This window comes from Panthera uncia (genome assembly GCF_023721935.1).
Source record: "Panthera uncia isolate 11264 chromosome A3 unlocalized genomic scaffold, Puncia_PCG_1.0 HiC_scaffold_12, whole genome shotgun sequence".
NCBI lineage: Eukaryota > Metazoa > Chordata > Mammalia > Carnivora > Felidae > Panthera > Panthera uncia.
In genome coordinates, this window is record NW_026057579.1 from 1,726,980 (window position 1) to 1,754,557 (window position 27,578).

Sequence of the window (27,578 nt, forward strand, 5' to 3'; positions counted from 1 at the left end):
TGTAAAAACTGTCTTCCTCACCTCCCTGCTCAGCCTCTCCGGCCATCCCTCCTCCATGTTCTCCTGCACCCCAACCTCCAGGAACTTCCTAAATGTGCAGTTCTTCTTGGCCCCAGGGCTCTCCTACGAGCTGCCTGGCACTCAGGTTGGAGCACCCATGTCGTCCTTCAGTATTGTTGGTCCCTGAAAGGAGCCATTCTCCACTCCGGTTCCCTTTTCCAGTCTCCTGGTGCTTATCACAGTTTGCAAGAGAAGTACCACTTACTTGACTATTAAATTTATTATTTTTTAGGTATTTTTATTAAATTTACAGATTAGCTGCTTTCATCCCATACCTAAAGGGCAATGACTGTGCCTATAATGTTGACTATCCCTGGTGCCCAGCAATACATCTGCCACATAATAGGGGCTAAAAAATGGATTTATTAAAGAATTATCATTTCACTCTTGGTAGCTTTGTCTGCCCGAGAATACTGGGGAAGTTTCTCATGCTGCCTACACTTAATCCAGCCTCCCCACCATCCCCACCCTCTCCTTTTCTTTCTTAAAAAAGAAGAGAGATAGAGAAGAAGAGGGTGGTGAGAAGGAGCTCTGACAAACAGTTCAAGGAACACTAGAACATTTCAGAAAGAAGTGTTCATGAAATAACAGGATGATTTCAATTTTTTTTTTTCAACGTTTTTTAATTTATTTTTGGGACAGAGAGAGACAGAGCATGAACAGGGGAGGGGCAGAGAGAGAGGGAGACACAGAATCAGAAACAGGCTCCAGGCTCCGAGCCATCAGCCCAGAGCCTGACGCGGGGCTCGAACTCACTGACCGCGAGATCGTGACCTGGCTGAAGTCGGACGCTTAACCGACTGTGCCACCCAGGCGCCCCAGAACAGGATGATTTCAAAAAAAATCAGAGAACTCTTCTGTAAATTAAAATTCAGATAGCCAAAATGAAGAATTTGAGAGAAGAAATGGGAAATAAAGTTAAGGAAATTTCTCAGAAAGTGAAACACAACAACAAAATTGGTGACAGTGATCATATTTTGAGCTACATATAGAGCAATCACCACACACCAGGCGTTGCTTGATAAGCCTCACAACTACTCTATGAGGAAGGTGCTATTATTATTTTCAAAATGGAAAACAGGAAAGGTAAGAAAATTAAAGGATCAGTCTGGGAAGTCTAACAAAATCTTCTGCTTCCAGAAAGAAAGAGAAAATACAGTGGAAAGGAAATGATCTCATGAACACATCCAAGAACTAAAAGACCAGGGAACTGAAGGGACAGCACCCTTGTCTTTTAGGAATCCATGTGGAAACATTTACAGATGAAACTGTGTGGGGTCTTAGGTTCCCCAGGGGGAAATACAAGGGAGTAGATGCAGATACAGATGAAGTAGGACCAGACAAGATTTCTGTGCAGGTGTAGTAATTCTGACATAACCATTAAGATATAAGTGGAGATGCCACCCACACCCTAGGTGACAAAGTCAGGCGTGAAGATAAAAATGTGGAAAGCAGTATTTTGAGGCACGACATTAGATAAGGCCACCTGGGGGAAGAGAGTGAATATGGAAAACAGCAGAGGATCTAGAACGGAGTCTTAGGGCACTCTGACTCATTTAAAGACCAAACAGGGGGCGCCTGGCTAGCGTGGTTGGTTGAGCATCCAACTCTTGATTTCAGCTCAGATCATGATCCTGGGGTCGTGGGACAGAGCTCCAAGTTGGGCTGTGCATGGAATGCAGAGCCTGCTAGGATTCTCTCTACCTCTGCCCCTCTCCCCCACTTGTGCACGTGTGCTCTAATTTAAAAAAAAAAAAAACAACCAGCAAATATTTTACTTTCCAGTTGAGAAAACCACAAATAATATGTATCTGAAACAAACAAAATATATTGTTATGGGTGTATATTTAAAGGATAACAAGCTCTGACTTCTGTGCAGTACATTCAAGAGCTTCTGTTTACTACTGAACAGTACATTCAAGAGCTTCTGTTTACTACTGAAAGTACATGCTACAGGAGAAGAGATTTTTCATGTGGATGATTACCTATGAGCTCTACCTGCTTGAAAAGGTCTTTAGGAATCAGTACACCAGAAAGAAAAGCTAAACAGAAGACAGTGATCAAGTACACTAGTTCCCAGAGAAATGTTATCTGCTGTACTAAGGTAACATTTCTCAAAAATTACAAAGTCTGACAAGGGTTGGTGAAAAGGTATGGAAAAAGGAACTCTCATCCACTGCTTGTGGGAATGTAAATTAGTAAAGCCTCTTTGGAGAACAATTTTGCAATTGTAGCAAATTTCAGCCCACTTATTTTTAACCCAGCAATTCTACTTCTGAGTATAAAATTGTTCTAGAGAAACCTTTACACATGGGCAAAAGAGAAAAGACATTCACAGCAGCACTGTAATAGCAAAATATTGAAAACAGCCTAAATGTCCATCAGTGGAGGAAAAGTAAAATGTGATACATCCATCTGATGAAACACCATCCACTAGTTAAAAAAAATATGTCATTACGGTTATGCTTCAAAAACACAATGATAAATGGAAAACAACAAGGCAGAATGGTATATACAGAATACCATTTCTACCAACATCAAGATTCATAACAGTGATTAATTATGGGGTGGTTGAGAGAGAAGGGAACTGGGAAGACGTATTAAAGGAGCTTCAACTTTAGTAATACTGTTTCTTCTAGAATATAAAACTGAAGCAAATACAACAAAATGTCAAATTGTATTCATTCCGGGTGACAGGTACTTAAACATCTACTATATTATCCTGTGTACTTTCATCTTTGCGATTGGGGAAACAAAAACGGCTGTGCATACAGAGCTTTATGGGGGGTGTGGGGAGAATAAGCCAGATGTTTTCTAATGTTCACTCCGAAAAGGAAATACCGAAAAAATTTTAAATAAACTCATCAGGGTCACAGCATGGAGCCTGACGCGGGCCTCGAACCCACAAACCATGAGATCATGACCTGAGCCGAAGTCGATCACTTAACTGACTGAGCCACCCAGGTGCCCCTGAAAATGTTTGTTAGTGTAAAATTTCTCTGTAATTTCTGAGTCCACACTCAAGTCTAAATATCTAACAGTCATTTGGTGCCATTCTCAAGGAACTATAATTCTGAGTTAGGACTTCTTAATTTAACAGAAATTAAGTTAAAAAACAGAAACTAGGGGTGCTTGAGTAGCTCAGATGGTTAAGCGTCTGACTTTGGCCCAAGTCATGATCTTGCGGTCCATGAGTCTGAGCCCAGAATAGAGCTCTGTGCTTGACAGTTTGGAGCCTGGAGCCTGCTTCAGATTCTGTGTCTCCCTCTCTCTCTCCCCCTCCCTCACTCACACTGACTCTGTCTCCCTCAAAAATGAATAAACATAAAAAAAATTTAAAAAACAGAAAACAACTGGATGTAAATTTAACCTATGACTCAAGCTGTCACTGGCCTAGAGACAGATGCATGTGAAAGATCACAACAGTATTACACTGGACAATAAAAGAAAACTAAATTATGTTTATTTTTATTTTAAATATTATAATACATTTTTAGAAATTAAACTGATAGCTCACATGTGTGAATACCCATTACAAGTTTGCAGATTCCTAAGATGTAAGGAAGCATTAGGTAGAGAGCCAGAGATAAGACAGAAAAGGAGGTGGGGTTAAAGCCAAAGATAAACTTGGATTGAGTGATTATCTATCTATCTATCTATCTATCTATCTATCTATTTAAAGTAGGCTTCATACTCAGTGCAGGGCTTGAACTCATGACCCTGAGATCAAGAACTGAGCTGGGATCAAGAATTAGATGCTTAGGGGTGCCTGGGTGGCTCAGTCAGTTATTAAGCATCTGACTCTTGATCTCGGCTCAGGTCATGATCTCATGGTTTATGAGTTCGAGCCCTGGAATTCTGTTTCTCCCTCTCTCTGATCCTCCCCTACTCATGCTTTCCCTCTCTCTGTCTCAAAATAAACATAAACTTGAAAAAAAAGAACTGAATGGTTAACTAACTGAGCCACTCAGGAGCCCCAGACCTGGACTATTTTAACATTCTGCCTTGGGTGACTCTGCTCTCGGAACAGAGGAAATTCTCTTCTTATTCCTCCAATGCACAGGCTCACTTCTTACTCCTCTGACTCAACTCTCAGGTCACTTTATAACACTGTTCACATGAGGCAGAATATTCTAAGCAAAGAAGATTTATATGCTTATTTTGCCATTATTGCAACAACACTGCAAAAGAAAATGAATCATAAAATAATGATAGTAATAATTATATTTTGCATTTGTGTAACACTCCAACCAAGACAATATAAAGAATAAAAACCAGAGTGGAGTCTGTTCTTCCCATTCAAGAAATCCAGCCAGTACTAATAAAAGTAGCAAGAGCCATCAGCATTAATGAGGAGGCTGCAGATAATGGCCATCTTACCCAGCTGGTTCTTCATCCCCATGAGCACAGAGTTCATGTGAGCTTTGGAAGCATAGAGCTTGCTCACAGCCTTCCTTGACCTGATCATCTCCTTGGCCAAAACTACACAGACGTCTTTCTGGCCCTTCTTGGCAGCATCTTTCACTGACCGTTTTACTTTTTCTTCTTCTCTTTGGATATCTAAATTTAGAACATAAGACAAAACACCAAAAAATTAAGGGTAAACCAGATTTATTGGCATTCAAATCCATTCTTATGGTGATCTAAATGGGTCTATTAAAAGGAAAACAGAGGTGCCTGGGTAGCTCAGTCAGTGGAGGGTACAACTCTCAATTTTGAGGTTTTGAGTTCAAGCCCCATGTTGGGTGTAGAGATTACTTAAAAATAAACATTAAAAAAAAATTTTTTTGAGAGAGAGAGACAGAGCACGAGTGGGGGAGGAGTAGACGGAGAGGGAGACACAGAATCCGAAGCAGGCTCCAGACTCTGAGCTGTCAGCACAGAGCCCAACATGGGGCTTGAATACATTTACTATGAGATCATGACCTAAGCCAAAGTCAGACACTTAACTGACTGAGTCAACCAGGTGCCCCTTAAAAATAAAATCTTAAAAAATAACTGAAAAGAAAAACAGAGAGGATGATTCAAACAAAATTAAAACAATTAATGTGATAGGTTTTCATTATTTCCAGAAACAACATTAAAGTAACTTAAGAGTAAACAGGTAAGTAAATCCTATTACATTAGGGAAAATTTCAAAACTGCCTTTCCAAGGCCTTTCTAACATTCATTGGTACTGTACTAAGGAACTTTAAACATACTATAAATGAGCTTTCTCTAATAATCAATAATGTTTCTACAATTATGGGAGTATAATCTCTGTACATTTATTAATGATTTATAAAAACCTGCAACTTGAGGAAAACCCAAACATATTAAAGTCTCAAAACATCATCAACCAGAGGTAAGATACGTCTGTATTATATGCTTTATGAACAGCAGAGATACTTTTATTGTGGTAAAACACACATAACATAAATTTGCCATCTTAACCATTATTTTAAGTGTACAGCTAAGTGGTATTAAGCACATTCATTTTGTTGTGAACCATCACCACCATCCATCTCCAAAATTCTTTATAACTTTCAAAACTGAAACTCAGGCTGTGTGCCCAGGGTCATGGGGATCTGTCTCTTGCTTTAACAATGTACGTAGACAGAAAGGCCCCATACCATTTTTCTAGTTGCAATTGTTGGAATCATCTTCTCTGCCATCCTCTACCTGTGGGATCAGCCAACACCACATTTCCAGCTTAACTCCTTACTGCTATTAAACACAAGTGCCCAGATTCATCTGAAGTATTCCACTGAGGTTCTGAGATTCCTAAGAATCATTCCACCTTCAACTTCCTGGTCAACATTTACCTGTGTACCTCCTATACCTGCCTCTCCTGGGCTTCTATTTCAACTGCTAGAATGTGACTCAGCAGGGCCTGGGCCACTTCCTTCATAAGTGGGCACCTCGCATCTCTTGAAGATGAAAAATCAGCTCCCTCTTCCAGGAGGTGCAGAAGCCGCCTCAAGATCAGTGGGGTAAAAACTCCAGGGTTCTAGACAAGAACCTGAAGCAGGCCCCTTGGGATCTGAAAGCCAGGGTTCTGCCCACGCAGACCCCCCATATCTGAGACTTTTTGGAGAACCATTTCCTGGATGAGGAGGGGAAACTCAGGAGGATGGTGACCACCTGACTTGCCTGCGCAGGTTGGCCAGCCACCAGGCTGGGCAAAGGTCTCTTCGAAAGGCTCACTCCTCAAGCAAGACTAAGTCTGCATAGCCGGGCAGCCTCTGAAGGGATCCCTCTGGCACCCCCTTGGTGTCTGGGCTTCTGCCTGAGCCTCCCTGTGCAGCCACGAGGCAGCTTTCAACCACCCAAGAGCCCCACCCTGACCGTGTACCAAATGGAAACAATAATGTTTTTTGCAGCAAAAACAACAAAAAACCTCAAACTCAAACCCATTAAACAATGACATCCCATTCCCTCCTCCCATCACCCCCCCAGTAACCATCATCCAACTTTCTCCCTTTACGAATTTGACTACTCTAAGCACCTTATATAAATGGAATCATAGAGTATTTGTCTTTTTGTGGACTAGCTTATTTCACTTAGCATAACATCCTTAAAGTTCATCTGTGTTGTAGCATGTATCAGAATTTCTTTTTAAGGCTTTCCACTGCATGTATATGCCAATTTTGTTCATTAATGTATCAACAGGCATCTGGGTTGCTTTTAACTCTTAGCTATTGTGAATAATGACACTATGAACATAAGCATGCAAATATCTCTACAAGACCCTTTTCAAATTTTTTGTGTATATACCTATATAACCATAGACTGGGTGGCTTAAAAACCATAGATTTATTTCTCACAATTCTGGAGGCTGGAAAGTCCAAGATCAAGGTGCCAACAACCAATTTGGTTCCTGCTGAGAGCCTACTTCCTGGTTTGCAGACAGTTAGCTTTTTGCTGTATCCTGACATGGCCAAGAGACACAAAAATTCAGTCCACAGCATTCTGCTCTGCCCCCTCCCCCCGCCCCAAATTTATGTCCTTCTCACATGCAAAATGCACTCATTCCATCCCAACCACCTCAAGTGTCTTAACTCGTTCCAGCATCAACTTTAACTTCTCAAGTCCAAAGTCTCATCTAACGCCTAAAACTAATGTAACATGTGAGCCAACTATATTAAAAAATAAATTATATATAAAATATACAATCTAAATTTTTTTCAACGTTTATTCATCTTTGAGAGAGAGACAAACAGAGCATGAGCAGGGAGGGGCAGACAGCGAGGGAGACACAAAATTCAAAGCAGGCTCCAGACTCTGAGCTGTCAGCACAGAGCCTGATGCGGGGCTCGAATTCATGAACCATGAGATCGCATGGCCTGAGCCAAAGCCAGATGTCACCCAAGTGCCATATATATACGCAATCTAAATCAGATATGGGTGAGACTCAAGGTATGATTGATCCTGAGGCAAAATTATTCTCCAGTTATGAACATGCAACAGGCATTCCAAAAGGGAGATATAGGGAAGGAAGGGGTGACAGTCCCAAGCAATTCCAAAACCTAGCAAGGCAAACAAACTCTAGAAGACCTTAAAAGTCAAGAATAATCTTCTTTGACTGAGTGCTCTGACTTCCAGACCCACTGAGGTGGCAATATCACCCTCATACTTTAGTGGGGTACCACCATGCTGTGACTTTCTGTAAAGGCTCCATCCAACCTAAGGCTCTGCTGGGTGGGGGAGTGGGGGGGGGGAGGGGAGGGCATACCACCAGGGGTCTACTAGAAGTCTTTCCCTACAGCTTTGATTAGAAGCAGTGTGGGTTACTAGAACCAAGATGGTAGCTCTGATGATCTCTGAATCAGCTTTTGAGACATTCTTTCCTTGAAGAACAGTGCAAGTTTGAAGCCTAATGGTCTGTTTTATTGTCCTGTCCTGCAGAATTTAAGTCTGACAGCCTTCGTTCATTCTGACCTGTATCTATCTCCTTCAGTCCAAATTGGCAGTAATCTTGCTGGGGTCACTGAAGAAGTCCATGGTTAACACACATTCTAATCTCTTTATCAAATGGTTGGTCAGTCATACCCTTGTGTCTTCTTCTAAACATGCTTTCTCATTTTTTGCAGTATGTACAGATTGAGACTATTCTAAATCTTTAAGTTCTGTTTCCTTTTTGTTTAACAATTCCTTCTTTGAAATAATAAGTGAAGTCAGCAAGGTTGCCTGATAAAATACACAGAAATCAGCTACATTTATATACATTGATAACAAAGTGGCAGAAAGATGAATTAGGAAAACAATTCCATTTACAATTGCACCAAAAAGAATAAAATTCCTAGGAATGAACTTTACCCAGGAAGTGAAAGACCTGTACTCTGAAAACTATTAAAACAATGATAAAAACAATGAAGATGATACAAACAAATGAAAATATATTCATTCCATGCTTGTGGACTGGAAGAATATTAAAATGTCTATACAATACAAAGCAATCTGCAGATTCAATGCAATCCTTATTAAAGTACCAACAGCATTTTTCACAGAACTAGAACAAATAATACTAAAATTTGTATGCAACCACATAAGACCCTAAAAAGCCAAAGCAACCCTGAGAAAAAAGAATAAAACTGGAAGTATCATAATCCCAGGTTTCAAGATATAGTACAAAGCTATAGTAATCAAAACCCTATGCTACTGGCACGTGCGCACGCACACACACACACACACACACACACACACATACACATATGACATATAAACAAATGGAACAGAATACAGAGCTGAGAAATAAACCCAAACTTATATAGTCAATATATGACAAAGGAGGCAAGAATATACAATGGGGAAGACACTGTTTTTAGTAAATGGTGCTGGGAAAATTGGACAGCTACTTGCAAAAAAATGAGACGATACCACTTTCTAACATCATACACAAAAAAATAAAGTGGACTAAAGAACTAAACATGAGACCTGAAACCATAAAATTCCTAGAAGAAAACATAGATAGTAATTTTTTTTTACCATGGCCTTAGCAACATTTTTCTAGATAAGACTACTCAGGCAAGGGAAACAAAAGCAAAAATAAGTTATTAAGGCTACATCAAAATGAAAGCTTTTGCAAAGGAAGGAAATTGTCAACAAAAAAGCAACCTGCTAAATGGGAGAAGATCTTTGCAAATAATATATCTGATAGGGGTGAATATCCAAAGTATATAAAGAACTTAACATATCAACACTAAAAACACCCCAAAAAACAAAAAACCCACCCCAAACAAACCAATTAAAAAATGGGCAGTAGACCTGAATAGACATTTCTCTGAAGATCACCAACAAACACACAAAAAGATGCTCAACATTACTAATCATCAGGGAAATGCCAACCAAAACCACAATGAGATATCACCTTACACCTGTCAGAATGGCTAGAATCAAAACAACAAGAAATAACAAGTGTTGAAGAGGATGTGGAGAAAAGAGAACCCTCATGCACTGTTGGTGGGAATGTAAATTGGTGCAGCCACCGTAGAAAAGAGTGGTGGTTCCTCAAAAAATTAAAAACAGAAATACTATTTGATCCAATAATTCCACTACTGGGTATTTACCCAAAAACAACAAAAATACTAATGTGAAAAGACATATGCACCCCTTTGTTTATTGCAGCATTTACACTAGCCAAGATAAAGACAGAATAGAAAGATGTAGATAATAGAAAGATAAAGATAATAGAAAGATATCTCTTCTGATAAAGGCACTAAATCCCATTCATAAAGGATCCACCTTCATGGCCTAATTACTTCCCAAAGCCCCACTTCCTCCAAATACTATCACACTGGGGATGAAGGCTTGAACATATGAATTTTGGGAGCAAAACAAACATTGAGTCCATAGTAATACTCAAAAGCAGAACTGTGGAATCACATGGTAATTCTATTTTTAACTTTTTGAGGAATAGTCATACTGTTTTCCACAGCTGTTGTGCCATTTTACATTCCCACCAACAGTGACCACTGGCTTAAATTTCTCTACATCGTTGCCAACACTTGTTTTCCATTTTGTTTTAATTGATAGCAGCCATCCTAATGGGTGTGAGGTGTTATCTCTTTGCGGTTTTGATGTGCATTTCCCTAATGATCTGTGATTTTGAACATTTTTTCATGTGCTTATTGACCACTTGTGCATTTTCTTTGGAGAAATATTCTAAAAGCCTGAAAGTCTATTCAAAACCTTTACAAATTTTTGGATAGGGCTATTTTTTAGTTGTTGAGTTTTAAGGGCTTTATATATATATTCTGGATATTAATCCCTTATCAGATATATGATTTATAAATATTTTCTACCATTTGGTGGGTTACCTTTTTACTGTTACTGTTTCTACTATGTATTTTGAGTCACAAAAATCTTTGATCTCCATAAAGTCCAGTTTGTTATATATTTTTTTTGTTGCCTGTAGTTTTGGGGTCAAATCTAAAAAATCACTGCCAAATCCAGTATCATGACGCTTTTGCCCTATGTTTTCTTCTAGGGATTTCAGTTTTAGCTTTTACATGTAGGTCTTAATTTTGAGTTAATTTTTGTATATGGTATTAAGTAGGGGTCCAACTTCATTATTTTGCATGTGAATGTCCAGTTCTCCCAGCCCCATCTGCTGAAAAGACTCTTTTCCCCAGTGAATGGTCTTGGCACCCTTGTCAAAAATCATTTGGCCATATATGTAAGGATTTATTTCTGGGCTCTCAATTCTATTTCATTGGTCTTTATGACTGTCTTCATGCAGGTACTACACTGTTTATTTATAGTTTTGTAGTAAGTTTTGAAATGAGAGAGTGTGAGTCCTCTAAATTTGTTCTTTTTCAAGATTGTTTTAGCTCTTCCCTGGGATTCTATATGAATTTTAAAGTGGATTTTTCTATTTCCGAAAAAAAGTCTTTGGGATTTTGAAAGGGTTTACATTGAATCTGTAGATCACATTGGGTGCTATTGATATCTTAACAATGCTAAGTATTCCAATCCATGGACACAGAATGTCTTTCCATTTACTTAGATATTTAATTTCTTTCAGTAATGTTTTTATAGTTTTCTTTTACAAGTTTTCCACCTCCTTGGCTAATTCCTAAGTATTTCACTCTTTTTGTTGCTACTGTAAATAGGACTGGTTTAAAAAATTTTTTTTTTAATGTTTATTTATTTTTGAGACAGAGAGAGACAGAGCATGAATGGAGGAAGGTCAGAGAGAGAGGGAGACACAGAATTTGAAGCAGGCTCCAGGCTCTGAGCTGTCAGCACAGAGCCCGATGCGGGGCTTGAACTCACGGACCGTGAGATCATGACCTGAGACGAAGTCGGACGCTTAACCGACTGAGCCACCCAGGCACCCCAATAGGACTGTTTTCTTAATTTCTTTTTCAGACTATTCACTGTTAGTGTATAGAAATGCAGTTAATTTTTGTATGTTTTATATCCTAATTTGCTGAATTAACTTATTAGTTCAACAGTTTTGTTGTAGAATCTTTAGGGTTTTATACACATTAAGATTGTATTATCTGAAAAGAGATAATTTTACTTCTTCCTTTTCAGTTTGGATGCCTTTTCTTTCTTTTACTTAATTGCTCTGTTTAGAGATTCCAGTACTCTGTTGAGGAGAGGTAGCAAAGTCAGGCAATTGTTGCGGTGTTTCTAATGGTACAAAAAAAGCTTTCTTTCACCACTGAGTGTAATGTTTGCTGTGGATTTTTCACATATGGCTTTTATTATGTTGAGGTAATTTCCTTCTATTCCTATCAATGTTACCATAAAAGGGTGTCAAATTCTGTCAAATGTTTTTTCCATCAACTGAGATGATCATGTATTTTTTCCTTTATTTTATTGATGTGCTATATTACATTGGTTGATTTACATATATTAAACTATCCTTGCATTCCAGGAATCCAATTTTGCCATGGTGAATAATCCTCTTGAATTCTGTCTGCTAGTTGTTTTTTTTTTTTTTTCTTTTCTTTTTTGGTTATTTCTGCATCAGTGTCCATAAGAGATATTGGTCTGTAGTTTTCTTTTCCTGTAGTGTCATCTGGCTTTGGTATCAGGGAAATGATGGCCTTATAAAAGAACTTAAGTGTTTTCTTCTCAATTTTTTGGAAAAGTTTGATAAGAGCTGGGGTTAGTTCTTACAATGTTTGGTAGAAATCACCAGGGAATATATCAGATCTAGGACTTTTCTTTCTCAGGAGATTTTCGCTTACAGATTCAATCTCCTTACTAGTTACATCGGTTCAGATTTTCTCTTCATGTTTCAGTCTTGGTAGGTTTTGTGATTCTAGGAATTTGTCCATTTCATCTATATTATCCAATTCATTGATGTACAACTGTTCATAGTACCCCTATAATATATATTGTCAATTTTTTTTAGAATCGTAGTAGCACTCCCACTTTCATTTCCAATTTTAGGCATTTGAGTCTTCTTTCTCTCTCTTTTGTCCTTTTAGTCAGTGTAGCAAAGATTTGTCAATTTTATTGGTGTTTTCGAAGAACTCACTTTTGATTTCTTACTCTCTATTGTTTTTCTATTCTCCATTTTATTTATCTCTGCTCTAATCCTATTACTTCTTTCATTCTGCTATTTTTAGGTTAAGTTTCTTCTTTTTCTAATTCTGTAAGATGTAAAGTTAGGTTGTTGATTTGAGTTCTCCTTTTTTTTTTTTTTTTTAATTTTTTTTTCAACGTTTTTTATTTATTTTTGGGACAGAGAGAGACAGAGCATGAACTGGGGAGGGGCAGAGAGAGAGGGAGACACAGAATCGGAAACAGGCTCCAGGCTCCGAGCCATCAGCCCAGAGCCTGACGCGGGGCTCGAACTCACGGACCGCGAGATCGTGACCTGGCTGAAGTCGGACGCTTAACCGACTGCGCCACCCAGGCGCCCCGAGTTCTCCTTTTTTAATGTAAGCATTTTTACAGCTATAATTTCCCTCTGAGTACTGCTTTTGCTACATACCGTAAGTTTTGATATACTGTATTGTGATTTTCACTGATCTATAAATACTTTCTAGTTTCCCTTATGGTGTGTATCTATCTATCTATCTATCTATCTATCTATGATACAGATATAGATGTACATATCGTATATATACATATAGGCCCATATACTGTTTTGAGTGTGTTGGGGTACCTGGGTGACTCGGTCAGTTAAGCATCTGACTTCGGCTCAAGTCATGATCTCACTGTTTGTGAGTTCAAGCCCCACATCAGGCTCTGTGCTGACAGCTCAGAGCCTGGAGCCAGCTTCAGATTGTGTGTCTCCCTCTCTCTCTGCCCCTCCCTCGCTCACACTCTCTCTCTCTCAAAAATAAACATTAAAAAAAGAGTGTGTTAATTTCCCAATATTTGTGAATTTTCCAGTGTTCCATCTTCTGACTTCTACTCAACCTTGTGGTCAGAGAAGACACATTATATAACTATATTTTAAATTGATTGAGACTTGATTTTTGAATTAACATATAGTCTATTCTGAAGAATGTCCCATGAGCACTTGAGAAAAATATGTATTCTGTTGTTGGGTATTCTGTATAGGTCTATTAGATCTAATTGATTTATTATGTTATTCAAGTATTCTTATTTCCTTATTATTTTTTTAAGTTTATTTATTTATTTTGAGAGAGACAGAGACAGCACAAGCAAGGGAGGAGCAGAGAGAGGGGGAGACAGAGAATCCCAAGCAGGCTCCACATTGCCAGCATAGAGCCCAACATGGGGGTCAAACTCACAAAACTACAAGATCATGACCTGAGCAAAACCAAGAGTCAGATGCTCAACTGACTGAGCCACCCAGGCACCCCCCTTATTTACCTTATCTGGTTGTTCTATTCACTTTTGAGAGTAGGTTATTAAAGTCTCCAACTATTATTGTAGAATTACTTCCCCCTTTAGTTTTGTCAATTTTTGCTTCATATATTTTGACAATCTTTTCAGGGGCATAGATGTGTATAATTAATTGTTATATCCTCTTATTCTACTGAAACTGTTAATAACATATAATGTCCTTCTTTGACTCTTCTTTTTTATTTAAAGTTTGTTTTGTGTAAATATAGCAACCTCCACTCTCTTTTGGTTACCATTTCCATGGATTATCTTTTTTTGTCCTTTCACTTTCAACCTATTTGTACTTTTGGATCTAAAGTGATTAAGTCTCAGGGTCACCTAAGTGGATCACTCAGTTGAGCATCTCTTGATTTTGGCTCAGGTCATGATTCCAGGTTCATGGGCTCCAGTCCCCTGTTGGGCTCCATATTGAGTGTGGAGCCTGCTTAAAATTCTGTCTTTCCCTCTGCCCCTCTCCCTTATTCACACTCTCTCTCTAAAGTAAAAGAAAATAAAGTAAGTCTTTTGCAGACAGCATAGAGTAGAATCATTTTTTTAAAAATTCCATTCTGCCAGGGTGCCTGGGTGGCTCAGTCAGTTAAGCGTCCGACTTCAGCTCAGGTCATGATCTCGCAGCCCATGAGTTCAAGCCCCGCGTCTGGCTCTGTGCTGACAGCTCAGAACCTGGAGCCTGCTTTGGATTCTGAGTCTCCCTCTCTTTCTGTCCCTTCCCTCCTCTTGCTCTTGCTCTCAAAAATAAAAATAAATAGGGGCGCCTGGGTGGCGCAGTCGGTTAAGCGTCCGACTTCAGCCAGGTCACGATCTCGCGGTCCGTGAGTTCGAGCCCCGCGTCAGGCTCTGGGCTGATGGCTCGGAGCCTGGAGCCTGTTTCCGATTCTGTGTCTCCCTCTCTCTCTGCTCCTCCCCCGTTCATGCTCTGTCTCTCTCTGTCCCAAAAATAAATAAAAAACGTTGAAAAAAAAATTAAAATAAAATAAAATAAAAATAAATAAACATTAAAAAAAATACATTCTGCCAAACTCTGTCTTTCAACTAAAGATTTAATCCATTTACATTTAATTACTGATATGAAGGGGCCTACTTTTGCCACTTGTTGTATTTTTCTGTAGGCCTTACAGCTTTTTCTTTAATTTCCTGCATTAATGTCTTCTTTTGTGTTTACTCATTTCTTTTTTCATAATGGAACTTTTCAAATCCCTTTTCATTGGCTTTTTGGTATAATGTATAGCTATTTTCTTTGTGATTACCATGGATATTACACTTAATATCCTAAAGTTATAACACTAACTTGAATTCATATGAGCTTAACTTCAACAGTATACAAAAACATTACTTGTATACAGCTCTGTCCCTACCCCCATTCAGTTACTGATGTCACTGAAGTACATTTTCTGTACTGTGAGTTCAAACACATATTTTTTTTTTAATGCTCAAGTCTCCTAAATCATGTAGAAAACAAAAACAGATATACAATCAAAGTTACAAAAATGCTAGCTTTTATAATTGTCCATGTATTTACCTTTAACAGAAATATCTATTTTTTCACATGGCTTTAAGTTACTGTCCTATTTTAATTTCAACCAAAAGGACACCCTATAGCACTTACTGCTAGGTTGGTCTAGTGGTTAACAAATTCCCTCAGTTTTTGTTTATCTACAAATATCTTGATTTCTCCCTCATTTTGCTGGATATAGGATTCTTGGCTGATAGTTCTTTCAGCATTTGAATATATTGACCCACTGCCTTCTGGGCCTCAACACTTCTGGTGAGAAATCTGCTGAAAATCTCACTGAGGATCCCTTCTATATGGTGAGTCATTTCTCCCTACTTTAAACATTATCTTTCTAAAATTTGATTATAATGTGCTTTGGCATGAGTCTGTTTGAATATACATCATTTGGGGTATGTGGCACTTATTGGATTATATTCATGTCTTTCATAAAATTAGGGAAGTTTTTGTCAATATTTCTTTAAATCACCTCCCTGCCCCTTTTCTCTACTTTGCTTCTGGGACTCCCACAGGGTGTATGCTGGCCTACTTCATGGTGTCCTACAGATCCCTTGGGCTCAGTTTACTTCAATTTTTTTCCCTTCTTCTCAGACTTGATAATTCCAACTATACTATTTTCAAGTTCACTGATTCTTCTGCCTGCTCATATCTGCTTTCAAATAACGCTGGCAAATTTTTCATTTCAGTTACTGTACTTTTCAGCAGAATTTCTTCTTTGTTTTTCATGCTTTCTCTTTACTGATGTTTCCATTTTGTTCATGAACATTTGTTCATGTTTCTGTCATTTTCTTGACCTTGTCCACATCTTACCTTAGCTCTCTGCACACCTTTAAAACAACTGTTTGAAAATATTTGTTGAGTAAATCAGTCATCTGGTCTTTCTCAGGGACATTTTTTGTTCATTTATTTTCTTTTGGATGGACCATATTTTCCTGTTTGTACATCTTGTGATTTTTTTTGTTATTGTTGAAAATGAGTCTTTGAATTTTATAACTCTGGAAATCAGACTCTCCCACTTCCCCAGGGTTTGCTGTTTTTTATTGATGTAGGGTACCTCTGTGCTGGGCACCAACCTGCTGCACTGTAAAGTTAAAGTCTTCTCAGATCTTTTCAGAGCTGCATTTTCCCCTCAGTGTGCATGGTGACCTTTTATATTCCCTCATATATATGGTTGTTTTTGGATGTCTTAGCTGTTGATATTAGGAATGTAAAATAGTGGAGTGCTCTGGAAAGCACTATGGTGTTTCCTCAAAAATTAAATATAGAATTACCATTTGATCCAGCAATTCCACTATAGGGTATATACATACCAAAAAAAAAAAAAAAAAATGACATCAGGGCTTTGATGAGATATTTGTACACTCATGTTCATAACAGCATGATTCACAATAGCCCAAAGGTGGAAACAACCCAAATGTCTATCACAAGATGAATATAATGAAGTACTACTCAGTCTTAAAAAGGAAGTTAAATCGGTAGGGTTAGGAAAAGAAAAAAAAAAGGAAGTTAATTCTGATTCATGCTATATAACATGGATGAATGTTGAAAACATTATTATGATAAGTAAAATAAGGCAGGCACAAAGGGACAGATATTGTTTGATTCCACTTATATGAGGTACCTAGAATAGTCAAATTATACATAGAAACAGAAAGTAGAACAATGGTTACTAGGGAATTTGGTATCCATCGTGGGGGGAAAGAAAGTTATTGTTTAATGTGTACAGAGTTTCAGTATGGGAAAAAGGAAACATTTTGAAAATGGATAGTGGTAAAGGGTTCCACAGCAGTGTGAAAGTACTTAATGTCACTGAACGGTATACTTAAAACTAGTTTTGTATTAGGTATACTTGACTTTATAAGAAATAAATCAATACAACATCAACAGGAAAAGTATGATCCATTCATAAATAAGTATTTTTGTACAAATACAAGTACAGATATAAGTTTCAGATATATCTGAAAGGATGATCACCAAAATATTTGTGGTATTATGTGTGGGTGGTAGAATTTCAGGGTGGTTTTAACTTTCCTATTTATACTTTTCTGCATCGATATGTATATTATTACTTTTATACTCATGGGAAGAGATATAGAAACCAAACTATTTTCATTTGAGAAGGGGGCAATGTATATGGTCTAAATTCATTCTAGTATTGTCTATGATGAGTACTCTAAGTGTATTAAACATCTAACTGAAAGCTAAAACTCTGGACTACATGAGTTCTCCATAAGAAGATGAGAACTACTTGTACTTATACTTTGCTTTATTGAGGTTACTATTGTTTTTCTCTTTAAACTTTTTTTTCAAGTAGATCATACACACAGAAAAGCATACATTACTGTAGAGATATACAAATTTTCACAAATTAAACACACCTATGTAACCACCATATCAAGAAACAAAGTATTACAAAAGTCTCTTTATGTCTGCCTTAATGCACCATGCCCCCAAGGGTAACCAGTACTCTGACTTCAAGATCATAGCTTAATTTTGCAGATTCTAGGTTTTGCACTGGTATTTTTTACAAAATCTATTCACCTTGACTGCTAATATAAAACCAAATGAAAGACAAGTCTTTCTATGATAAATTTTTATAAGCAAGTAACATTTATTTTATTAATGTTTATTTTGAGGGGGGCGGGTGGAGAGAATCCCAAGCAGGCTCCTGGCTCAGTGCAGAGCCTGACTTGGGGCTTGATCTCCATCCCATGAACTCTGAGATCATGACCTGAGCCAAAATCAAGAGTTAAGCATAACAGACTGAGCCACTCAGGCATGAAAATTCAGTAATTTTTAAAAGAAATTTTAAAAAGAAAAAACTTATATTTACTTACATATTTAATACTTCCAGCATGCTTCATGCCTCTGGGTAGATCCCAGTTTGTATCTTGTATAATTTTCCTTCAGCTCACGACTTCCTTTAACATTGCTTGTACTGTAGATTTCCTGGCAGCAAATTCTCTTGGCTTTTGTATAAAAATGGCTTTGTTTCACCTCCACTTCAGAATGCTATTTTAACTGGATACAGAATTCTAGGATAATGTTGAGTTCTTTTCTTTCTTTCAGCACAATAAAGATGTTTTGGTTTGGGGTGCCTGGGTAGCTCAGTTGGTTGAGCATCTGACTACTGATTTCATTTCAGTTCAGGTCACGACCCCAGAGCCTGGGAGAGCCCTGAGTTGGGCTCCAAACTCAGTGTGGAGCCTGCTTAAGAATCTCTCCCTCTCTCTGCCCCTCTCCCCTGCTCATTCTCTGTCTCTAAAAATAATTCAAATAATTTAAGAAACAGGAAAAAAAGATGTTTTGGTTTGCATTGCTTCTGAAAGAAAATTTTAATCATCCTTATCGTTTTGTTTTTTAATGTGATTTTTTTCTCGGACTGTCTTCTCTCTTCATTGTTAACTTTTAGTAATTTGAATATGACATGCTGTGGTATGTTTTTGTTTGTATTATCCTTGACACATGACACCACTTGATATTGTTCCACAGGTCACTGATGCTGTGTTCATACATATTTTCCTTTACTTTTTTTCCCTCTGTATTATAGTTTAGATAGTTTGTACTACTTACTTTCACTGATCTTATTTTTTATACTGTCTTATGTGCTTCTTTAACTCATGCAGTGAAGTTTTCATTTTATTTCAATTTATTTCTAAATCCTGGAAGTTCCATTTTATTCTTTTCTGTATCTTCTATTTATCCCATTATATCCATGTTTTCCTTTAAATTCCTTAACATATTTATAATAGCTGTTTAAATGCTTGTCTGCTTTTTCAATCACCTCTTTTTTTCTGGGTCTATTTGTATCACCTGATTTTTTTTTCCTGATTCTGGGTCACACTTTACTGCTTCTTTCTAGTCATTTTTCATGGGATGTTGGGCACTCTAAATGTTTCATTTTAAGTGTCTGAATGTTTTGGTCTTTCTTTAAAGAGCATTCACCTTTATTGGCATTTAAGCTGTCTGCAGATCAGCTTTCAAGAACTTTTTTTCTGGTTTACTTTTGAGAGAAAGAGAGAGCAAGAGAGCAAGTGCACACATGAGCGGGGGAGGGCCCCAGAGAGAGGGAGACAGAGAATCCAAAACAGGCACCGTGCCATCAGCGCAAAACCTGACATAGGGCATGAACCCATGAACCAAGAGTTCATGAGATCATGCCCTGAGCCAAAGTCGGATGCTCAACCAACTGAGCCACTCAGGTTTAGGCCCTAAGAACTGTTTTTAAGCTTTGCTGGTGAGGGCTTATGGTTGCCTTTAATCTAGGCCTGCCTTAGCCTTAATATTAAGACGTGATCTTTCTGGGTTCTCTACTGAATGTCCAAGATGTTCAACAAAGTCTCTTTCCTGTGTCTTATCAGAACTCTACCATCTCTCAATTTTGTTAGCTCTAAGAATTGTTTAGCTTATAGTGTATTTGTTTTGTCCCCAGTAATTGTTCTTTGCCTAGCCTCTTGAAATCTCATTCTAAGTATGCAGAGCTTAGAATTCAGCCAAAGACTCAATGGTACACTGTGTAGGCATTTAGAGCTTTCTCTGGGTACTGCCCCTCTCTCTGATATTTTGCCCCACAAATTCCAGTCACTACAGCCTCCCTGAACCCTGACCTCTGCCTCCTCAACCCCAAGACCACCATGCTCTGCTTAGAATTTCCTCCCATATGCTACGATCAGAAAGTTTCTCCAGGCTGAAAATTAGGACCATATTAAGACTCTCTTTGTGGGGCACCTGGGTGGCTCAGTCGGTTGAGCATCTGACTCTTGATTTCAACTCAAGTTATGATCTCATGGTTCGTGCGATTGAGCCCCATGTTGGACTCTATGGTGACAGCATGGACCCTACTTAGGATTTTCTCTCTCCCTCTGCCTCTCCCCCCTGACCCAACTCTCTCTCAAAATAAAGAAACTTATAAAAAAAAAAAAAAAAAAAAAAAGACTCTCTTTGTTTCCCTCTTCCTGGGGGGGGAAAAAAAAATCCTTTGCTGTCAGTTGTCCAAGGTTTGAAAACCGAAGTTTCACAGAATTTGTCCAGTTTTTTTCTTTATTTATGATGGAAGCGCAAATCTAAAATCATTACTCCATCATGGCTGGGAATAGAATTTCCTGTTCCAATTCCCTTCTTGAGGAAGTGATATACTGGAATACCCTGCTGGTATTTTCTCTAATTATGAAAGTGTTAAAAATCATAAAAGTTTTAAATATTACTATCTCTTTGCAAGTCACTTTAATTTTAAGTTGTACTTTACAACAACATTTAGAAATATATTTTCCTTGCGGGGCACCTGGGTGGCTTAGTAGGTTAAGTGTCTAACTTGGGCTCAGGTCACGATCTCGTGGTTCAGGAGTTCAAGCCCCACATCAGGCTCTCTGCTGTCAGCACAGAGCCTGCTTCAGATCCTCTGTCCCCTCTCTCTAACTCTCCCCTACTGGTTCTCTCTCTCTTTCAAAATAAATAAGTACACTTTAAAAATATATTTAAAAAAAGAAAGAAATATATTTTCCTCGGGGTGCCCAAGCCTGGGTTGTTCAGTCAGTTGAGCATCCGACTCTTGATTTTAGCTCAGGTCAAACTCACAGTTTGTGAGTTCGAGCCCCACATCTGGCTCTCTGTTGTCAGCACAGAGCCTGCTTCAGATACTGTCTCCTGCTCTCTCTGCCCCTCCACTCCCACCCCGCCCCCTCAAAAATAAACAAACATTAAAAAACTTTTTTAAATGTATTTTCCTCAATTTATAGCTATGCTAAGATAAATAAAAGAGTGATGAAAATGGAATTGCACTGCATTCCTTACCCACAATTTAACATGAATTTCATAAGATCATTTCTTCATAGGTAAGACGAGGTTTCTTTACTTCCTCCTTGCAATGGCTTAAAACACAACTGCTTCTTTTACAGTTCTAGTGGCCAAAATTCTAAAATTAAAGTGTTGGAAGGACTGTGTTCTTCTGGAAGCTTCAAGGAATAATCAATTTCCTTGCCTTCTCTAGCTTCTAGAGGACAACTGCATGGCTCATGACCTCCTTCTCCATCTTCAAAGGACATTACCTTAACATCTGGTTCCATGGCCACATCTCCTTTTTTCTCACTTTTTCTCAACATCTTATTTCCTTCTTGTAAGGCTCCTTGTGATTACACTGGACCCACCCAGACACCCAGGATAATCTCTCCACCTGATGATCCCTAATTTGATCACATCTGCAAAGTCCCTTTTGTCACATAAGTGACATATTTACAGATTCTTGAGATTCGAAAGTAGACATCTTTGGAAGGTCATTATTCTATCCATCACAGTATGTGAGCACCAGCTTTATTTCCAACACTAACCTAATCTCTAGGAAGTCAGAGATAATGAACATAGCCCCTTGAATAGCTGAATTGAAGGCCAGAGGAAAGACTTAGCTCTTATAAAACATATATGCTTTTCTTACAATGATTAGAAAGCAAAATGATTAGGACAGCTATAAACAATTCATATAAGAATAAACTATGTCTTACAATAGGTAGATGCAGTTTATTTTTATGAACTAATACAAAATACACCAAAAGGGTAAGGAATAGGAGACATAAAATTATAATTTACCTCGTATTTGCCTGTCAACAACTCTCATTTCCTTTCTTATCTTCAATGACCATTCATTGACCTGGGAAAAATTTTAGAAAAGGAATTAAAACAAAAGCCAAAACTCCTAATTCACCAAATTTTAAAGAATTTTGTGTTAACTCTACATTTATTCCAGACACAATCCAGACACAAAATCAGTAAATCCATTTTCAAACAAAAGCTTTAGGGCCAAATTCTATTTTTCTTCCATGTTTTTATTCACAGTACATAGAAGTCCCAAGGTATTTAAAGATTCTTATCTGAATGCAGGCAGTAAGAAGCACTTTACAGAAGACCTCAGAGAGAGTTCAACACCCTGCAGGTACATCAACATTTTTCAAAAGGTGCACAGGCATAAATAGATAGGTTTTAAGGGCATCAGAAGATTTTCAACATCTAAACGTAACTATTTCAAAACTTGCTCTGCCTGTGTCACCTTTTCCTTCCCCTTTCTAACAATGTTTTTTTTTTTTTCATTTTACAAACAACAGAAATTCCTCTGACCTATGTCTCTTATTACCATGATATATTTCCCTCAGAGGCAAAAACCTCTAAAGCACTAAACATAGGGCCAGCTGGAAATACTAGTGTAGGTATTGAGGAAACACTAAACTACTCTAATGACTATCAAATTCTTAAGCAACTGAAGTGTTTTCTAATTCTTCAGTTGCAAAAAAAATACGAAGTAAAATCTGAGTTGTCAGGTGATGAACCATTAAAACTAAATTTACATTACATCACTTTACGCTCTTTGGCATACAATAATTTCAAAGAACTCGGGAACAATGAAATAATAAAACTTCCATTACCATCTATTTATATTAACAATGTTTCTCAACATTAGAGTCTAATGAAACATAAAATAGGGCTTTCTTCCGGTTGTGGCACCTTGTGATGAGGCTCTCTTGGCCATACCCATAGCCAGTGCCGTCCACAGGCTCTCTGCAGTTGGCACAGGTCTTTGGAGGCAGGAGGATGGTCACAGGTGTGGCACACTGCAATTGGGGCACCAGCCTCATTAGGTGAATGGGCGATCCCCGGAGATGGTCCAACTAGGCATGCTGCAATACAAGCTACTGAAACCTGCCCTGCTTCTGGGCAAGGAGCGACTCGCTGGCATGCACCTCTGTGTCTGTACAGAGGGTGGTGGTCACATGGCACAGATTCACACATTCGGTCCACCTCCAAGCCATGGTGGCCTAGTACTAAAAATAGGTGATTAGGCTTCCAAGGAAAGACATCCTCATCTGGTGTGACTGGCCCCTACTGGTAGCTGACCTCCATCTCTGCCAATCCAAAAAGTTTGCCTGTGATAAGCCCATGATAAGCATCAGGTTTCACCTTTATAATAAACAATGGCTGTGGAATTTTAAATTAAAAATAATAAATAAAATGGGAATAGAAATGATGCTTAACCTTGTAGTATTCATCCATGGGCACATGAACTAAATGGCATTAAAAAATTCTATACAATTAAAAGAAGATGTAGTTCCAATAAATTTCACTTTTTAATGATTTCATTAAAATCATTATTTAACAAAATCTGTACAAAATTTATTTTGCAACAACTATAATAACTCCAACCAAGAAGAAGAAAGTAAACAGTAAAGGACTTAAAACCATATGGATATAAACTTTTTAAAATTTTAACAGGTTTATAGGCATTTTTTAGGTAAAATTCACATTACAATTAGTCATTTCAAAATACACAATTAAGTGACACTTAGTGCCTTCACAGTGTTTTTGCAATCAACTCTCTCCAGTTTCAAAACTTCTTTAACATGTCAGAAGAATACACCATACCCTTTAAATGATCTCTCCCTATGTCCTCCTTCCCCATTCCCTGGCAACCACTAATTTGCTCTCTTTTGATCTGCTTATTTTTACTATTTCATATAAAAGGGATCACACAATATGTAGTCCTTTGTGCCTGGCTTCTTTCATTTAGTACAGTGTTTGGGGGTTTGAAGTATCAATACTTCAGTACTTTTCATGGCTGAGTAATATTCATCGTATGTATACACCACAACTTGTTCACTCATACCTCCTTTGATGGATATCTGGGTTGTTTCTGTCTTTTAGTTACTATGCTGCCATGAACATTCGTATACAAGTATTTATGAGAATTCCTATTTTCAGTTCTTTGGAATATAGATCTAGGAGTAGAATTGCTGCATCATATGGTGATTCTATGTTTATCTTTTTTAGAAACTCCCCAACTATTTTAGAAAGAAGCTTCACCATTTTACATTCACTCCAGCAATGTTCAAGGGTTATTTCCCCACGTCCTTACCAACACTTGTTACCCTCCATTTTTTTTTATTACTGCCAATCTGTTGGACCTGCGGAAACAGTATCTTATTGTGGTTTTGATTTGCATTTCTTTAATGCCAGTGAAGTTAAATATCTTTTCATGTGCTTCTTGGCCATTTTGGTATCTTCTTTGGAGAAACACCTATTCATGTCTTCTTTCCATTTTTTTAAGTTTTGCTGTCTTGTTGTTGCTGGTTGTATGAGTTCTTTTACATTCTGACAGTAGAACCTTATCAGATATGTCATTTACAAATATATTCTCCCATCCTATAGCTTACCTTTTCACTTTCTTGATAATGTCCTTTGATGCATGAAAGCTTTTAATTTTGATGAATTTCAATTTGTCTATTTTTGCTTTTGGTGCTTGTGCTTCTGGTGTCATAGCTGAAAATCCATTGCCAGATATAAGGTCATGAAGATTTATCCCTATGTTTTTATCTAAGAATTTTATGGTTTTCTAAGAGCTTTAACTTAATTTCTATATATGGAATGATGTATGAGTCCAGCTTCATTTCTCTACTTGTGAATATCCATTTGTCCCAGCACCATTTGTTGAAAAGACTACCCACTATTAAATGGTCTTAGCACCCTTGCAGAAAATCAACTGGCCGTACATGTATGGGCCTATGTGTCTATCCTTATACCAATACCACCCTGTTTACATTACTATAGCTTCATAGTAACTTCTGAAATCAGAAACTGAATTCTCCAAATTTGTTTTTCTTTTTCAGTATTGTTTTGGCTATTCAGGGCCTGTTGTATTACATATGAAATTTGAGAATCAACTTTTCCTTTTGAAATTTTGATAGGCATTGTATTGAATCTGCAGATTGCTTTCGGTGGTCCCGCCACCTTAACAGCATTAAGTCTTGCAATCCATGATTCTGAAATTTCTTCCAGCAATATTTTGTAGTTTTCAGTGTATAAATATTTTGCTTCGTTGGCTAAATTTATTCCTCAATATTTTGTTCTTTTAGATACCTTTGTAAACAAATGTTTTTCTGTATTTCTTTTTAAGAGTTTTCATTGCAGGTGTAAAAACTACAACTAATTATTTTATAATTGTCTTGAAACCTGAAAATTTGCTGAATTCACTTAATAAGTATCTTGTACATGAGGATTCTTTGGGAGTTTTCTATGTATGGAACCATGCCATCTGCAAATATAGTTTTACTTCTTCCTTTTCAATGTGGATATCTTTTATTTATTTTTCTTGCCTAAGTACTCTAGCTAAAACTTCTAGTACAATATTGAACAGTAGTGGCAAAAGCAGGTATCTTTGTCTTGCTCCTAATCTTAGAAAAAAAGCTTTCAGTCTTTCACAATTTACTACATAGTTAGCTGTAGTTTTCCATAAATGCCCTTTATTTATCATGTTAAGAAAGCTCTCTTCTATTCCTAGTTTGCTGAGCATTTTTCTCATAAGAGGTATGTATGTGTTTTATTGCAAGTATAATAGGATGACTTAAATTATTTCAAGCATAGAAGTATCACATTAGGAGAAATTCATGTGGTGAAAGTAGAATGGAAACAAATTGCAATTCTCTTTTGAAGAAGAAAGAGAATAATTAAAAAATGCCTGACTATAAATAAGAATGTGTGCATGTATGTTTCAAATAAATACTGATGGGGATCAAATTGTGTGATGCTTTTAAAAGAGTGATGTAACAATTTTATGGTATTTACAATATGCCAAAAATTACATCCTGTGCAACTTTACTTAAAATTGTAACAAATATTAAATATTGATTTATAACTGTCCAAAAGGGTACACAAGTTGTCAAAATTATTTTAAGAGATATAGGAAGAAATTTGAAGACACTCTTATAATCTAACCAGAACTTCAGAACCAGCAGGAAAGGAAACCCAAGACTCGTACATTCATTCAAACGTTTACTGAGTACCTGCTCAATGTGCTAGCGATATAGCAGGAGACAACGACTCCACCTTATGAACTTACATTCTAAAAAGGAAAAAGACAGTAAGCAAATAAACAAGTAAATACTCTGTCACAAAACGAGTGCTACGGAGAAAATGAAGCAAGGAAAATAGGATGAGAGCAGTGGCGGGGGAGGTTTGCTATTTTTTATAGGGTGATGGAAGAGAGCTCAACTACTAAGGTGACTTTTGAGCAGAGACCTCAAAAAGTTTGTAAGGGAACCACGTGACTATCCACTATGGTGGACTGGGGAGGAGGTGAGGAGAAAGGGGCTGTAACATTTTACTCAGCAAAAACAAAAACCACTAAAGGACCTAGGTAAAACAGTGTCCTTTTCTATAGACTAAGGGGATGGAGTACAAAAATAAATGTGGCTAAATAATGTTTGTCTGAACTGGCAACATTGATGGGTAAAGCTATTTGATTCAAGTTGCAAGAAAAAAACATTTACGTCTATTATATTATAGCAATGAGTTTTGTAAGGCAGCAAGTTATTCCTAATCTGGTATTATAAAGCTAAACATAAATTTTAGATTTTTATTTTCATGGGTCAAAATATTGATTAGTTCCTATTATTTCTGCTTTCAACTGCTAATCCCTGAGGATAGCCAATCAAGTGGAAGCAATGCACCCATGAAGAGTACCAACTTGTAGCAGTTACTAAAATTCCAGGAACCACACCTAGGATAAGTTTCACAATTCAAATTTAAGCCTTAAAATGAGGCAGAATGAACCAGTGCAGTGATTCTTAAACTTGTTTTTAGAGCAAAATCTTTCAAATAAATCTTTCAAATAAATAAACATATAACCTCACAAATACAAGAAGTATTATGCCAACACACACTTATCATATAGGATCACATTCAAAATTTGTACTACTATGAAGTACGTAAATGAGAACAGCCTATCTGTATTGATGAAAGACAACACTTTAAATTAGTTGTTACAGTGTTATAACAACCTTAGCATCCAGTTTATTTCCAGATTCTGCTTACATGTCCAGTATCGAGAAAAAAAATTTTTTAACGTTTACTTATTTTTGAGACACACACACACAGTGTGAGCCGGGGAGGGGCAGAGAGAGAGGGAGACAGAATCCGACGCAGGCTCCAGGCTTTGAGCTGTCAGCACAGAGCCCGACATGGGGCTTGAACCCACGAACCATGAGATCATGACCTGAGCCAAACTTGGACACTTAAACCACTGAGCCACCGAGGTGTCCCAGAGAAAATTCTAATTCAAAAAGATAAGAAGCTATCAACTTATTACTACAGCTATTTACAGTTTATCTTTCAACTGAAGCTTATCCATTGCTTAAATAAATCCAGAAGCTTAAAA

The 27,578-nt window shown here is 37.5% G+C and overlaps 1 protein-coding gene across 2 annotated transcripts in view; it reads right to left on the minus strand.

Moving 5' to 3' along the window:
• Positions 1-27,578, minus strand: part of CHMP3 (charged multivesicular body protein 3) — a 52,535-nt gene that overhangs the window by 10,974 nt on the left and 13,983 nt on the right. Inside the window, exons 1-3 of one of the 2 annotated variants that reach the window (XM_049651864.1) lie at positions 24,580-27,251; positions 21,968-22,028; positions 4,441-4,620 (exon numbers count right to left, since the gene is read on the minus strand). In XM_049651864.1, the coding sequence (XP_049507821.1) occupies positions 4,441-4,620; positions 21,968-21,995 (208 nt within the window). In that variant the 5' untranslated portion in view covers positions 21,996-22,028; positions 24,580-27,251. Of the gene's footprint in view, positions 1-4,440; positions 4,621-21,967; positions 22,029-24,579; positions 27,252-27,578 lie in introns of those variants that run through there. The other variant, XM_049651863.1, reaches the window with a different exon arrangement.